The sequence below is a fragment of the Onychostoma macrolepis genome, chromosome 17 (genome assembly GCF_012432095.1).
Source record: "Onychostoma macrolepis isolate SWU-2019 chromosome 17, ASM1243209v1, whole genome shotgun sequence".
NCBI lineage: Eukaryota > Metazoa > Chordata > Actinopteri > Cypriniformes > Cyprinidae > Onychostoma > Onychostoma macrolepis.
The window spans coordinates 1390441-1403200 of record NC_081171.1 but is presented as its reverse complement, the minus strand read 5'-3'; the positions used below and the strand labels follow the sequence as shown (position 1 = coordinate 1403200).

Below are 12760 nucleotides of genomic sequence, written 5' to 3'. Positions count from 1 at the left end.
TATCAATTGTTCTGATGCATGTGATTGTTTCTCACCCTGAAACGAGTTCAACACAGTGAATATGTAATATGAGGGAATGAGCATCGGTCCATAACTGAAGAACGCCACAGACCACGTCAGACCAAGAGCACGAACAAACTCAACACCATCATCAGCTGCTTTCTGAACGTCTTTCTCTTGCCGTCAACTGCTTTCATGTTTCTGGCCTGAACGACCTTAGTGACGATCATGATGAAGATTCCTGTCGTGAAGATGAACACTAAAGCATAGTAGCCGATGTTCACTGTGTAGTGAATGTAAGGATTTGTAATCCAGCACCTGTAATTAAAGAGAATGAAATATTACTTAGAAGACGTTCAGTGGATGTTCATAACTTTATGAATTTGTGACATCAGAACAACTTACATTCGTGTGATTTTTCCAGATGTAGTGTTTAGGATCACTGCTTCATATCCTCCTATAGAGGCGATAACTACAACTATTGGAGCCGGACACGCTAAAAACACAAGACTACAAAAGCTATAGTTATACTGTAAATACAACTGTTTTTTTTGTTTGTTTTGTTTTGTTTTGTTTTGTTTCTCTCAGATACACAATTTGTTTCTTAATGCCCAAAGTAAAGTTATAGTGTCAATTTAATAATCATTTGTAAACACATACAGTCAACATACCCAGTTATTGCATTAAAAGCATTAAAGTGCATTAAAATTGTCTAATGCACACCTATATTAAATGGACTTGAGCTACGATGAACTAACAACAAACAGTTGTATTTTTTTTATTTTTTTTTATTATTAATTATCATTAACAAAGATTAGTAAATACTGTAACAAATTTATTGCTCATTGTTAGTTAAAGCATGAACCTTATTGTAAAGTTTTGACTAGCTGGCAGTAAACAGATTTATTTCAAAAAGGCAACACTATAATAGGTGTTTTCTTGCTCTAACTCACCCCAGCCCAACACGGTGATCTTCCTCGTGTAGTTTGTGATGGTGAGGTTATGTCTGAGGAGCCATAAGTACATATGAAGAGCTTGAATGAAGAACCAGGTGAATGAGGCCAGCATGGAGTAATGCAGGAGCAGCGCTATGAAGACGCACGCAGCGTTGTCTTCTGTGTTAGCGATGCTCTCGTTTGACAAAAACGAGACATTCAGTAGAAACAAAGCCACAAACATGTTCATCAAGATCTTCGTGGCCTGATTTGATTTGGCTTTCCTATTAAAACATAAAACAACTGTTCTTGTAACCTGAACTTTAATACTTTAGAGCTTTGAAATTCAAGTCTAATTCAATGTTTTACTTATTGTTTCTTTGTAATTATATGTGAAATTTACAAATGCAAGTTAACTTACAAATTACTTGCAAGTTAAATTGTTTCTTTGTTTAGTATTAGTGATTATTGATTACTAAACAGCACTAACTATATGATATACTTTAAGATACTGTACCGTAGCAGGAAATGCATGAATAAAGCAATGGCCATAAAAAACATGGAGATGCCGCAGCCGATAGAAGAAATTAAGGTCAACGATTCCAGATGCGGTGCTGTGACGTTTGCATCTGGCAGAGACTGAAAGATCAGAGAAAACAGAACAAAGCAGATCAGCTGAAGGATTTTTAAAACCATTTCTTGTTTGTTAGCAAGAATCAGATCTTGTTAGCAAATTTTAAATGCTTATGATTTTTCATCTTTTACGAGTTTACTAGCATGTAGCAGGGACTAAAACACTGATATTGATTTAATGGAATCTTTAATTGAAACATGAATTATGAAAGCGTAAGTTCTTCTTCTCTGAGAAGCTTCTCACCATCAGCACTGCAAAGAACGTCAGATGTGAGCAGGAGCACTTTATGGTGTTGTTGTTGATTTTTGTCTCACAGCCGAACGTTGCCCAATTAAGTTCTCCTTCAAAGAAAAGAGAGTAACGAATGAAATTGTTTTCTTTTTATTTATTTTTTTATTTTTTTTGATCAATGAACTGGGTTTGTTGATTGAAATCAGTACAGTCATAAATGTATTTACCTTTGCCATCCCAAGAAACGCAGGACACATTACCTTTCTGAAAGAACACGTTTATTTTCATTTTGCTTTCACATTTTCTGGTGATTATAACAAAATAAGTTCTGAAACAAAACCTTTGTTACCTTATTGTTATGTGTAAAGGACATGTCAATGTTGTCAGTAAGGTTGGAGATTTTTGCCCTCATAGTTACTCCATAAACTTCATTGTTCAAAACAGTGTGAATATTGGTTTCATTCTAAATCAGGAGAGAGCAATCATAAATCAAATATAAGTAAGTGTGAATCTAATTGATCAGAAACGTTTGTCCAAAAGTAGAAACTTTCAAGAGTCTTTCCATACAAGACTTAAAAGTTAAAATTCATAGAAGCAAGGTTGGGCGATAAAACAATAACACTAATTACCACAATGTATTTTGCCCTGGCTTAAATCAACAACACGTATGATAAGTGTTCAGTGTAATGTGTATGCACTAGAAGCGAAACAAAACACGAGAAACACTGTGCCATGAACATTCCCATTTTGGGGGCATTCACACAGAATGCTAAAAACACTAGACGCAGCACTCAGGAATGGTTTAAAAAAAATGCAGCACAGAACACAAGGATCATGAGATGCACTTTTGAGACGTGATGCATATATTCACTGAGAGATATTTCTCTTAAGGCTCTTTTTTTTAAGAATTAGAACAGCCACTCTGGGGTCTTCTGATTGGTCCACTGTTTTGGAACTATAACTTGGAGAGAGGAGCTGCGTGTAAAAGTTGAAATTACTTTAACTCAACATGGTGTCTTAGCATGACACTCAATATGCGATACACTGCAAAAGACACAAGACATGAGTCCAACAGTCATACATGTTTGTCTGGTGCATTTCCATAAAAAACAATGGAAAAGTAGTGCATTGGAATGGAAAAATGTGTTTTGTGTGAATGGCCACTTAGAATGCTTTTACGTGGATTTATTATAGTAATGCGAACTGCACCATAGTATTGTGGCAGAAATACGAATATACACTGCCATTCAAAAGTTTGGGATCAATAAGATTCTTAATGTTTTTTAATCTCTTTTGCTATTAAAGGCTGTATTAATTTGATCAAAAATACAGGGGAAAAAACAGTAATATTGTGAAATATTATTGCAATTTCTAATATTGGATTCATATTTTAATATACTTTAAAATATAATTTATTTCTGTAATACAGCGCTGAATTTTCATCAGCCTTTACTCCAGTCTTTAGTGTCACATGATCCTTCAGAAATCATTCTAATATACTTAATATTTTTGGAACCTGAGATACTTTTTTCTTTGATTCTTTGAAGTCTTTACTATCACTTTTTATCCATTTAACACATCATTTCTGAATAAAAGTATTAATTTCTTAAAAATTACTAGTTAATTTACTTTAAAAAAAACTAGTTACTTAAAAAAAAGTAAGAAACATTTACTGACCCCATACTTTATAATGGTAGTGTATTTTGTAACACAAAATTTCTATTTTGAATTAACACTGTTCTTTTTAACTTTTTATTCATGAAATAATCCTGAGGAAAGTATCAGAGGTCCCAAAAAATATGAAGCAGCACAACTGTTTCCAACATTGATTATAAATCAGCATATTAGAATGATTTCTGGAGGATCATGTGAAACTGAAGACTGGAGTAATGTGGACTGCAGCCCTTTGGGGTGTCAAAATATTGTGATTTATTAAATGAATTATTAATATTATCCTGAACAGCCCTCAAAATTACACAAAAAAGTTAAAATGTCAAATAAATTCAGAGAAGTTAACTGCATGAAATGTAACAAAATGTATTAAAATAATTTCAATTAATGCATCAAATATACTGTAAATCCACAGCATAATGTGAGACCATCAAACTGCCAAAACATTTCATTGCGATTTACATTAGGAACAGTTGTGCAGTGCATTGAGAGTTGAAGCGTGCAGGGACAATGGGCAAAGAAATGGTATGGATGGTTTTATTCCATCTGCATGCACTGAAACAAAAGCAATTCTGCGAGATCACATTCTTCCACCAACGTAGGGAACTTTCTGTGTTAGTGTGTGCACAAGAATAAAATGAATGTTATGCCGGCTTATCCAATTGTTTCCTGCAGCGTTAATGACAGATCATGCCAGGTAAAACATTCTGCAGGTGATATTTAATGTTGTGTCCGCTGACTGTTGTGACAGCTTCTAGTTTAATTCACATTCATGTTCTATATAGGCTGTTTCACATTTATTTTCACGCACCATTTACTGTGCCAATGTTTGACTTTTTTCTTGGCGATTCTCAGTCTTTAAATCCATAATTTGTGCTGTCATTGATGGAAAAAATGTTTTGCTTTATAATAGAACTTGTAACAGTATAGAAAGAACTCAAAGTTCTTTCTTTCAAAGTTTCGCACTGTGCATGTCTGTGTGGTGGCACAACTGGTAAAGCAAGTGCCCTTGCGTGGCAGTGACCTGGGTTCGATTTCAGTCCGTAGTGTTTCCTACATTCGATGTTCAAATGCCTGTGCCCACTGTGCCACTGATATTCTCTAGAAGAGTGAGTTAGGTGGTATGGTGGGGGTGTTAGTAAAAGTTGAACTCTTAAACTGTGTTGTTATTTATAAAGATTAATTTATTGCATTAGAAGCAGACACTAATGGTGTCATTACCACGCTTCAAGTTTACTTGGAATGCCATTGCTATGTGTTTTGAAGTCACTAAAAGTAATAGGATAGTATGACCTCAGTTTGTTATTAGTATAATATTAATGTATGTTCAACACTCTTACAGTGTAATTGAATTGCAATTGTAATGTCACCAAAATACATTTTAATTTTATTCTTGAATTCTGCATTTCAAAATTTAAATACAAGAGTGGATATTTAAAGTGTACTTAAGTATACTTGGAATAGTTCCACTTCAGTACAAACAAGTATATTTAATACAACTTTAGTTGAATTTCAGCACTGCATTTTCACAACTAAAATACATTTAGAACAAATTTAGTTGTTCCAATTTAACAGACTTTAAGTATGCCAATTTATAATGTGCCACAAATACATTTAGTTACACTAAAGTACATACGAATAAATCGTGCTTAACTACACTATTTTTTCATAAGGGTTGTTAAAGAAAAAAGGCTGAAAAGGTTTTACTTATGTTAATTCTACTTATGTTTACTCGTGCATATTTTGACATTTATTGGGATAATGATTAATATCGACTCATATGAAAAAAAAATATTGTTGGCCATATTGCTCAGCCCTACATAGAATCATACTGTACCTTGTTTCCTATGTTTCTGAACCGTAGAACTCCAACAAACCCACTTCCATTGTTTTCAAGACGTGATTTATCAAAAGCCTCCTTAGAAATCTTTATAGACCAGGAACAGTTTGTATTTTGGACACTTTGACTCTCAACAACCTGTGAAAATAATAATTGCCATGATAACTGAGGAATCATACCCTGTTTTAATGCATCTCAGGTTTATCAGGTTTTATCAAGTTTACCATGGCATGATTTGAAGAGTAGCATATGTTGATGTCTTTGGTTTCTGTGTTCTTGGCTTGTACATGAAGAAGACCAATAGCATCCTCTATGACAATCGCTGCATTGCTTTTATTGCTTTTTTCCATCTCTTCCATCTTAGATTCCAGATTGTCCAAGGCTTTTCTGTAAAATGGATTGAATCACATGATATTCTGTAATGGATTTTAGACTTTATATCCACTAGTAACTGCACACTTACGATGCCTTTGAGGGATCAGTATATCCATGAGTTGTCATATCTGACATCAAACTGGTAGTTGGATTGTGAGTTGTCTTATGTGATATAAAACTTATAGTTGCCTTGGGAGTTGTGGTATGTGAAGTGAAACTTGTTGGCTCAGCTGTTGTTGTTTGTGATGTGAAACTTACACTTGGATTGTGAGTTGTCGTGTGAGATGTAAGACTTGTAGTTGGCTCAGTTGTCCTTGTATATGATGTGAAACTAGCAGATAAATTGTGAGCTGTCGTATGCGATGTAAAACTCGCAGTTGGCTCTGGACTTATCATTTGTGATGTGAGACTGGTAGTTGGCTCAGGAGCTGTATGTGATGTAAAACTTCTAGTTGGCTTAGAAGTTGTCATATGTGACGTGAAACTGGTAGTTGGCTCGGGAATTGTTGTATGTGATGTGAAATGTGTATTTGGATTGTGATTTGTTGTATGTGATGTGAAACTTGTAGTTTTCTCAGGAGTTGTCGTATATGATGTTAAACTTGTAATTCTGGTATGAGTTGTCATATGTGATGTGAAACTTGTAGTTGGCTCGAGACTTGATGTCTGTGATGTGAAACGTGTAGTTGCCTCGGAAGTTGTCGTGTGTGACTTGAAACTTGTAGTTGAATTGTGATTTGTTGTATGTGATGGGAAATTGGTACTTAGCTCAGATGTTGAAGTATGTGATGGGAAATTGGTACTTAGCTCAGATGTTGAAGTATGTGATGTGAAAGTGGTGGATGGCTCAGGAGTTGATGTATCTAATGTAAAGCTTGTAGTTGTCTCTGGAGTTGTCATATGTGATGTTAAGCTTGTATTTGGATTGTGATTTGTTGTATGTGATGTGAAACTTGTAGTTGGCTTGGGTGTTATCAAATGCGATGTGAAACTTGTAGTTGGATTGTCAGTTGTTGTATGTGAAGCTAAATTACTAGTGGCCTCGGGAGTTGTTGTATGTGATGGGAAATTGGTAGTTGGCTCAGAAGTTGACGAATGTAATGTGACAGAGGTAGATGGCTCAGAAGTTGACGTATGTGATGTGAAACTTGTAGTTGTATCTGGAGTTGTCATATGTGCTGTTAAACTTGTAGTTTGCTTGGGAGATATCAGTTGTGATGTGAAACTTGTAGTTTGATAGTGAGTTGTTGTATGTGATGTGAAACTTCTAGTTGGCTCAGAAGTTGACGTATGTGGTGTGAAAGTGGTAGAGGGCTCAGGAGTTGACATATGTGATGTTAAACTTGTAGTTGGGTTGAGTTGAGTTGTTGTATGTGATATGAAATTAGTAGTTGTATTGTGAGTTGTGTGTGATGTCAAACTTTTTGTTGGCTCGAGTGTTATCAAATGTGATGTGAAACTTGTATTTTGATTGTGAGTTGTCATATGTGATGTGAAACTTGTAGTTGGATTGTGAGTTGTTGTATGTGTTCGGAAATTGGTAATTGGCTCAGTGGTTGACATATGTGATGTGAAAGTGGTAGATGGCTCAGGAGTTGACGTACCTAATGTCAAACTTGTAGTTGTCTCTGGAGTTGTCATATGAGATGTTAAACTTGTAGTTGGCTCTGAAGTTACCAATTGTGCTATGAAACTGGAAGTTTGATTGGGAGATGTTGTATGTGATGTGAACCTGATAGCTGGATTGTCAGTTATCGCATGTGATGTGAAACTAGTAGTTGGCTTGGGAGTTGTCGTATGTGATGCGAAACTTGTAGTTGGATTATGGGATTTTGTATGTGATGGGAAACTTTTAGTGGGCCTGGGAGTTGTCGTATGTAATGTTAAACTTGTTGTTGGCTCAGGAGTTATCAAATGTGATGTGAAACTTGTAGTTTGATTGTGAATTGTCGTATGTGATGTGAAGCTTGTAGATGGCTCAGGAGTTGATGTATGTGATGTTAAACTTGTAGTTGGCTCTGGAGTTGTCGTGTGGGATGTAAAAGGGGTAATTGGCTCAGGAGTTGTCATATATGATGTAAAACTTGTTGTTGAATTGTGATTTGTTGTATGTGATGTGAAACTGGTAGCTGAATTGTGAGCTATTGTATGTGATGTGAAACTTCTAGTTGGCTCTGGAGTTGTTGTATGTGATGTGAATCTGGTAGTTGGATTGTCAGTTGTCGTATGTGACGTGAAAGTAGTAGTTGGCTCAGGAGTTGTTGTATGTGATGTGAAACTTGTAGTTGGCTCAGGAGTTGTCGTATGTGATTTTAAAATTGTGGTTTGCTTGAGAGTTGTCGTATGTGATGTGAAACTCGTAGTTGGCTTGGGAGTTATCGTATGTGATGTCAAACTTGTAGTTGGTTTGGAAGTTGTCATATGTGATGTGAAACTGGTAGTTTGATTGTCAGTTGTCGAACTTGTTGTGAAAATAGTAGTTGGCTTGGGAGTTGTCATATGTGACTTAAAACTTGTTGTTGGATTATGTGTTGTATGTGATGGGAAACTACTAGTTGGCTCGGGACTTATATGTGATGTGAAATTAGTAGTTGGATTGTGAGTTGTCGCATGTGATGTGAAATTAGTAGTTGGATTGTGAGTTGTCAAATGTGATGTGAAACTGGTATTTGGATTGGGAGCTGTCGTATGTGATGTGAAACTTGTAGTTGGCTCGGGAGTTGATGTATGTGATGTGAAACGCGTAGTTGGCTCGGAAGATGTTGTATGTGATGTGAAACTAGTATTTGCCTTAGGAGTTGTTGTATGTGATGGGAAACTGGTAGCTGAATTGTGAGCTATTGTATGTGACGTGAAAGTAGTAGTTGGCTCAGGAGTTGTCGTATGTGATGTGAAATTCATAGTTGGCTTGGGAGTTATCGTATGTGATGTAAAACTTGTAGTTGGTTTGGAAGTTGTCGTATGTGATGTGAAACTGGTAGTTTGATTGTCAGTTGTCGTACTTGTTGTGAAAATAGTAGTTGGCTTGGGAGTTGTCATTGTAGTTGGATTGTGAGTTGTTGTGTGTGATGGGAAATTTGAATTTAGATTGGGATTTGTTGTGTGTGATGTAAAACTTGTGGTTTGTTCAGGAGTTGTTGTATATGATGTGAAAGTGGTAGTTGGATTGTCAGTTGTTGCATGTGATGTGAAACTACTAGTTGGCTCGGGAGTTGTTGTATGTGATGTGAAACTTGTAGTTGGATTGTTAGTTGTTGTATGTGATGGGAAACTGTTAGCTGGCTCCAGAGTTGACGCAAGTGATGTGAAACTAGTAGTTGGTTTATGATTTGTTGTATGTGATGTGAAACTGGTAGTTGAAATGTTATTTGTTTTATGTGTTGACTTAAAACTTGTTGGATTATGTGTTGTATGTGATGGGAAACTAGTAGTTGGCTTGGGACTTGTATGTGATGTGAAACTGGTAGTTGGATTGTCAGTTGTCGTATGTGACGTGAAAGTAGTAGTTGGCTCAGGAATTTTTGTATGTGATGTGAAACTTGTAGTTGGCTCAGGAGTTGTCATATGTGATGTTAAACTTGTAGTTGGCTCGGGAGTTGTCGATGTGATGTGAAACTAGTAGTTGGCTCGGGACTTGTATGTGATGTGAAATCAGTAGTTGGATTGTGAGTTGTCGCATGTGATGTGAAATTAGTAGTTGGATTGTGAGTTGTCAAATGTGATGTGAAACTGGTATTTTGTTTGGGAGCTGTCGTATGTGATGTGAAACTTGTAGCTGGCTCGGGAGTTGATGTATGTGATGTGAAACGCGTAGTTGGCTTGAAAGATGTCGTATGTGACTTGAAACTTGTAGTTTGCTCAAGAGTTGTTGAATGTGATGAGAAAGTAGTAGTAGGATTGTCAGTTGTTGTATGTGATGTGAAACTAGTATTTGCCTTGGGAGTTGTTGTATGTGATGGGAAACTGGTAGCTGAATTGTGATCTATTGTATGTGACGTGAAAGTAGTAGTTGGCTCAGGAGTTGTCGTATGTGATGTGAAATTCATAGTTGGCTTGGGAGTTATCGTATGTGATGTCAAACTTGTAGTTGGTTTGGAAGTTGTCGTATGTGATTTGAAACTGGTAGTTTGATTGTCAGTTGTCGTACTTGTGAAAATAGTAGTTGGCTTGGGAGTTGTCATATGTGACTTAAAACTTGTTGTTGGATTATGAGTTGTATGTGATGGGAAACTAGTAGTTGGCTCGGGACTTGTATGTGATGTGAAATTAGTAGTTGGATTGTGAGTTGTCAAATGTGATGTGAAACTTGTAGTTGGCTCGGGAGTTGATGTATGTGATGTGAAACTGGTAGTTTGATTGTCAGTTTTCATACTTGTTGTGAAAATAGTAGTTGGCTTGGGAGTTGTCATTGTAGTTGGATTGTGAGTTGTTGTGTGTGATGGGAAATTTGGATTGTGATTTGTTGTGTGTGATGTAAAACTTGTGGTTTGTTCAGGAGTTGTCGTATATGATGTGAAAGTGGTAGTTGGATTGTCAGTTGTTGTATGTGATGTGAAACTACTAGTTGGCTCGGGAGTTGTCGTATGTGATGTGAAACTTGTAGTTGTCTCTGGAGTTGCTGCATATGATGTGAAGCTAGTAGTTGGCTCGGGAGTTGTTGTATGTGATGTGAAACTTGTAGTTGGATTGTTAGTTGTTGTATGTGATGGGAAACTGGTAGCTGGCTCCAGAGTTGACGCAAGTGATGTGAAACTAGTAGTTGGTTTATGATTTGTTGTTGAATGTGATGTGAAACTGGTAGTTGAATTGTTATTTGTTGTATGTGTTGACTTAAAACTTGTTGGATTGTGTGTTGTATGTGATGGGAAACTAGTAGTTGGCTTGGGAATTGTATGTGATGTGAAACTGGTAGTTGGATTGTCAGTTGTCGTATGTGACGTGAAAGTAGTAGTTGGCTCAGGAATTGTTGTATGTGATGTGAAACTTGTAGTTGGCTCAGGAGTTGTCGTATGTGATTTTAAAATTGTGGTTTGCTCGAGAGTTGTCGTATGTGATGTGAAACTAGTAGTTGGCTCAGGACTTGTATGTGATGTGAAATCAGTAGTTGGATTGTGAGTTGTCGCATGTGATGTGAAATTAGTAGTTGGATTGTGAGTTTTCGCATGTGATGTGAAATTAGTAGTTGGATTGTGAGTTGTCAAATGTGATGTGAAACTGGTATTTTGATTGGGAGCTGTCGTATGTGATGTGAAACTTGTAGTTGGCTCGGGAATTGATGTATGTGATGTGAAACTTGTAGTTGGGTTATGAGTTGTCGCTTGTGATGTTAAACGCGTAGTTGGCTCGGAAGATGTCGTATGTGACTTGAAACTTGTAGTTTGCTCAAGAGTTGTTGAATGTGATGAGAAAGTGGTAGTAGGATTGACAATTGTTGTATGTGATGTGAAACTAGTATTTGCCTTGGGAGTTGTTGTATGTGATGGGAAACTGGTAGCTGAATTGTGATCTATTGTATGTGACGTGAAAGTAGTAGTTGGCTCAGGAGTTGTCGTATGTGATGTGAAATTCATAGTTGGCTTGGGAGTTATCGTATGTGATGTCAAACTTGTAGTTGGTTTGGAAGTTGTTGTATGTGATGTGAACCTGGTAGTTTGATTGTCAGTTGTCGTACTTGTTGTGAAAATAGTAGTTGGCTTGGGAGTTGTCATTGTAGTTGGATTGTGAGTTGTTGTGTGTGATGGGAAATTTGAATTTGGATTGTGATTTGTTGTGTGTGATGTAAAACTTGTGGTTTGTTCAGGAGTTGTCGTATATGATGTGAAAGTGGTAGTTGGATTGTCAGTTGTTGTATGTGATGTGAAACTACTAGTTGGCTCGGGAGTTGTCGTATGTGATGTGAAACTTGTAGTTGTCTCTGGAGTTGCTGCATATGATGTGAAGCTAGTAGTTGGCTCGGGAGTTGTCGTATGTGATGTGAAACTTGTAGTTGGATTGTTAGTTGTTGTATGTGATGGGAAACTGGTAGCTGGCTCCAGAGTTGACGCAAGTGATGTGAAACTAGTAGTTGGTTTATGATTTGTTGTTGAATGTGAAGTGAAACTGGTAGTTGAATTGTTATTTGTTGTATGTGTTGACTTAAAACTTGTTGGATTGTGTGTTGTATGTGATGGGAAACTAGTAGTTGGCTTGGGAGTTGTCATATGTGACCTAAAACTTGTTGTTGGATTATGAGTTGTATGTGATGGTAAACTAGTAGTTGGCTCGGGACTTGTATGTGATGTGAAATTAGTAGTTGGATTGTGAGTTGTCAAATGTGATGTGAAACTGGTATTTTGATTGGGAGCTGTCGTATGTGATGTGAAACTTGTAGTTGGCTCGGGAGTTGATGTATGTGATGTGAAACTGGTAGTTTGATTGTCAGTTTTGATACTTGTTGTGAAAATAGTAGTTGGCTTGGGAGTTGTCATTGTAGTTGGATTGTGAGTTGTTGTGTGTGATGGGAAATTTGAATTTGGATTGTGATTTGTTGTGTGTGATGTAAAACTTGTGGTTTGTTCAGGAGTTGTCGTATATGATGTGAAAGTGGTAGTTGGATTGTCAGTTGTTGCATATGATGTGAAGCTAGTAGTTGGCTCGGGAGTTGTCGTATGTGATGTGAAACTTGTAGTTGGATTGTTAGTTGTTGTATGTGATAGGAAACTGGTAGCTGGCTCCAGAGTTGACGCAAGTGATGTGAAACTAGTAGTTGGTTTATGATTTGTTGTTGAATGTGATGTGAAAGTGGTAGTTGAATTGTTATTTGTTGTATGTGTTGACTTAAAACTTGTTGGATTGTCTGTTGTATGTGATGGGAAACTAGTAATTGGCTTGGGAATTGAATGTGATGTGAAACTGGTAGTTGGATTGTCAGTTGTTGCATATGATGTGAAGCTAGTAGTTGGCTCGGGACTTGTATGTGATGTGAAATTAGTAGTTGGATTGTGAGTTGTCAAATGTGATGTGAAACTGGTATTTTGATTGGGAGCTGTCGTATGTGATGTGAAACTTGTAGTTGGCTCGGAGTTGATGTATGTG

The 12760-nt window shown here is 36.7% G+C and overlaps 2 protein-coding genes across 2 annotated transcripts in view; both read right to left on the bottom strand.

Annotated features, from left to right (window-relative positions):
- LOC131523579 (adhesion G-protein coupled receptor G2-like) overlaps window positions 1-12760 on the bottom strand; it is a 42371-nt gene that overhangs the window by 1043 nt on the left and 28568 nt on the right. The gene's annotated exons all lie outside the window — the stretch shown is intronic.
- On the bottom strand, window positions 5558-12736 carry LOC131523578 (mucin-2-like). The gene is made up of 2 exons (XM_058750062.1): window positions 5775-12736; window positions 5558-5698 (listed from the first exon to the last, which is right to left on the bottom strand). Exon 1 carries the CDS (start codon window positions 12151-12153, stop codon window positions 9259-9261), a length of 2895 nt encoding a protein of 964 aa, XP_058606045.1. The 5' UTR covers window positions 12154-12736; the 3' UTR covers window positions 5558-5698; window positions 5775-9258.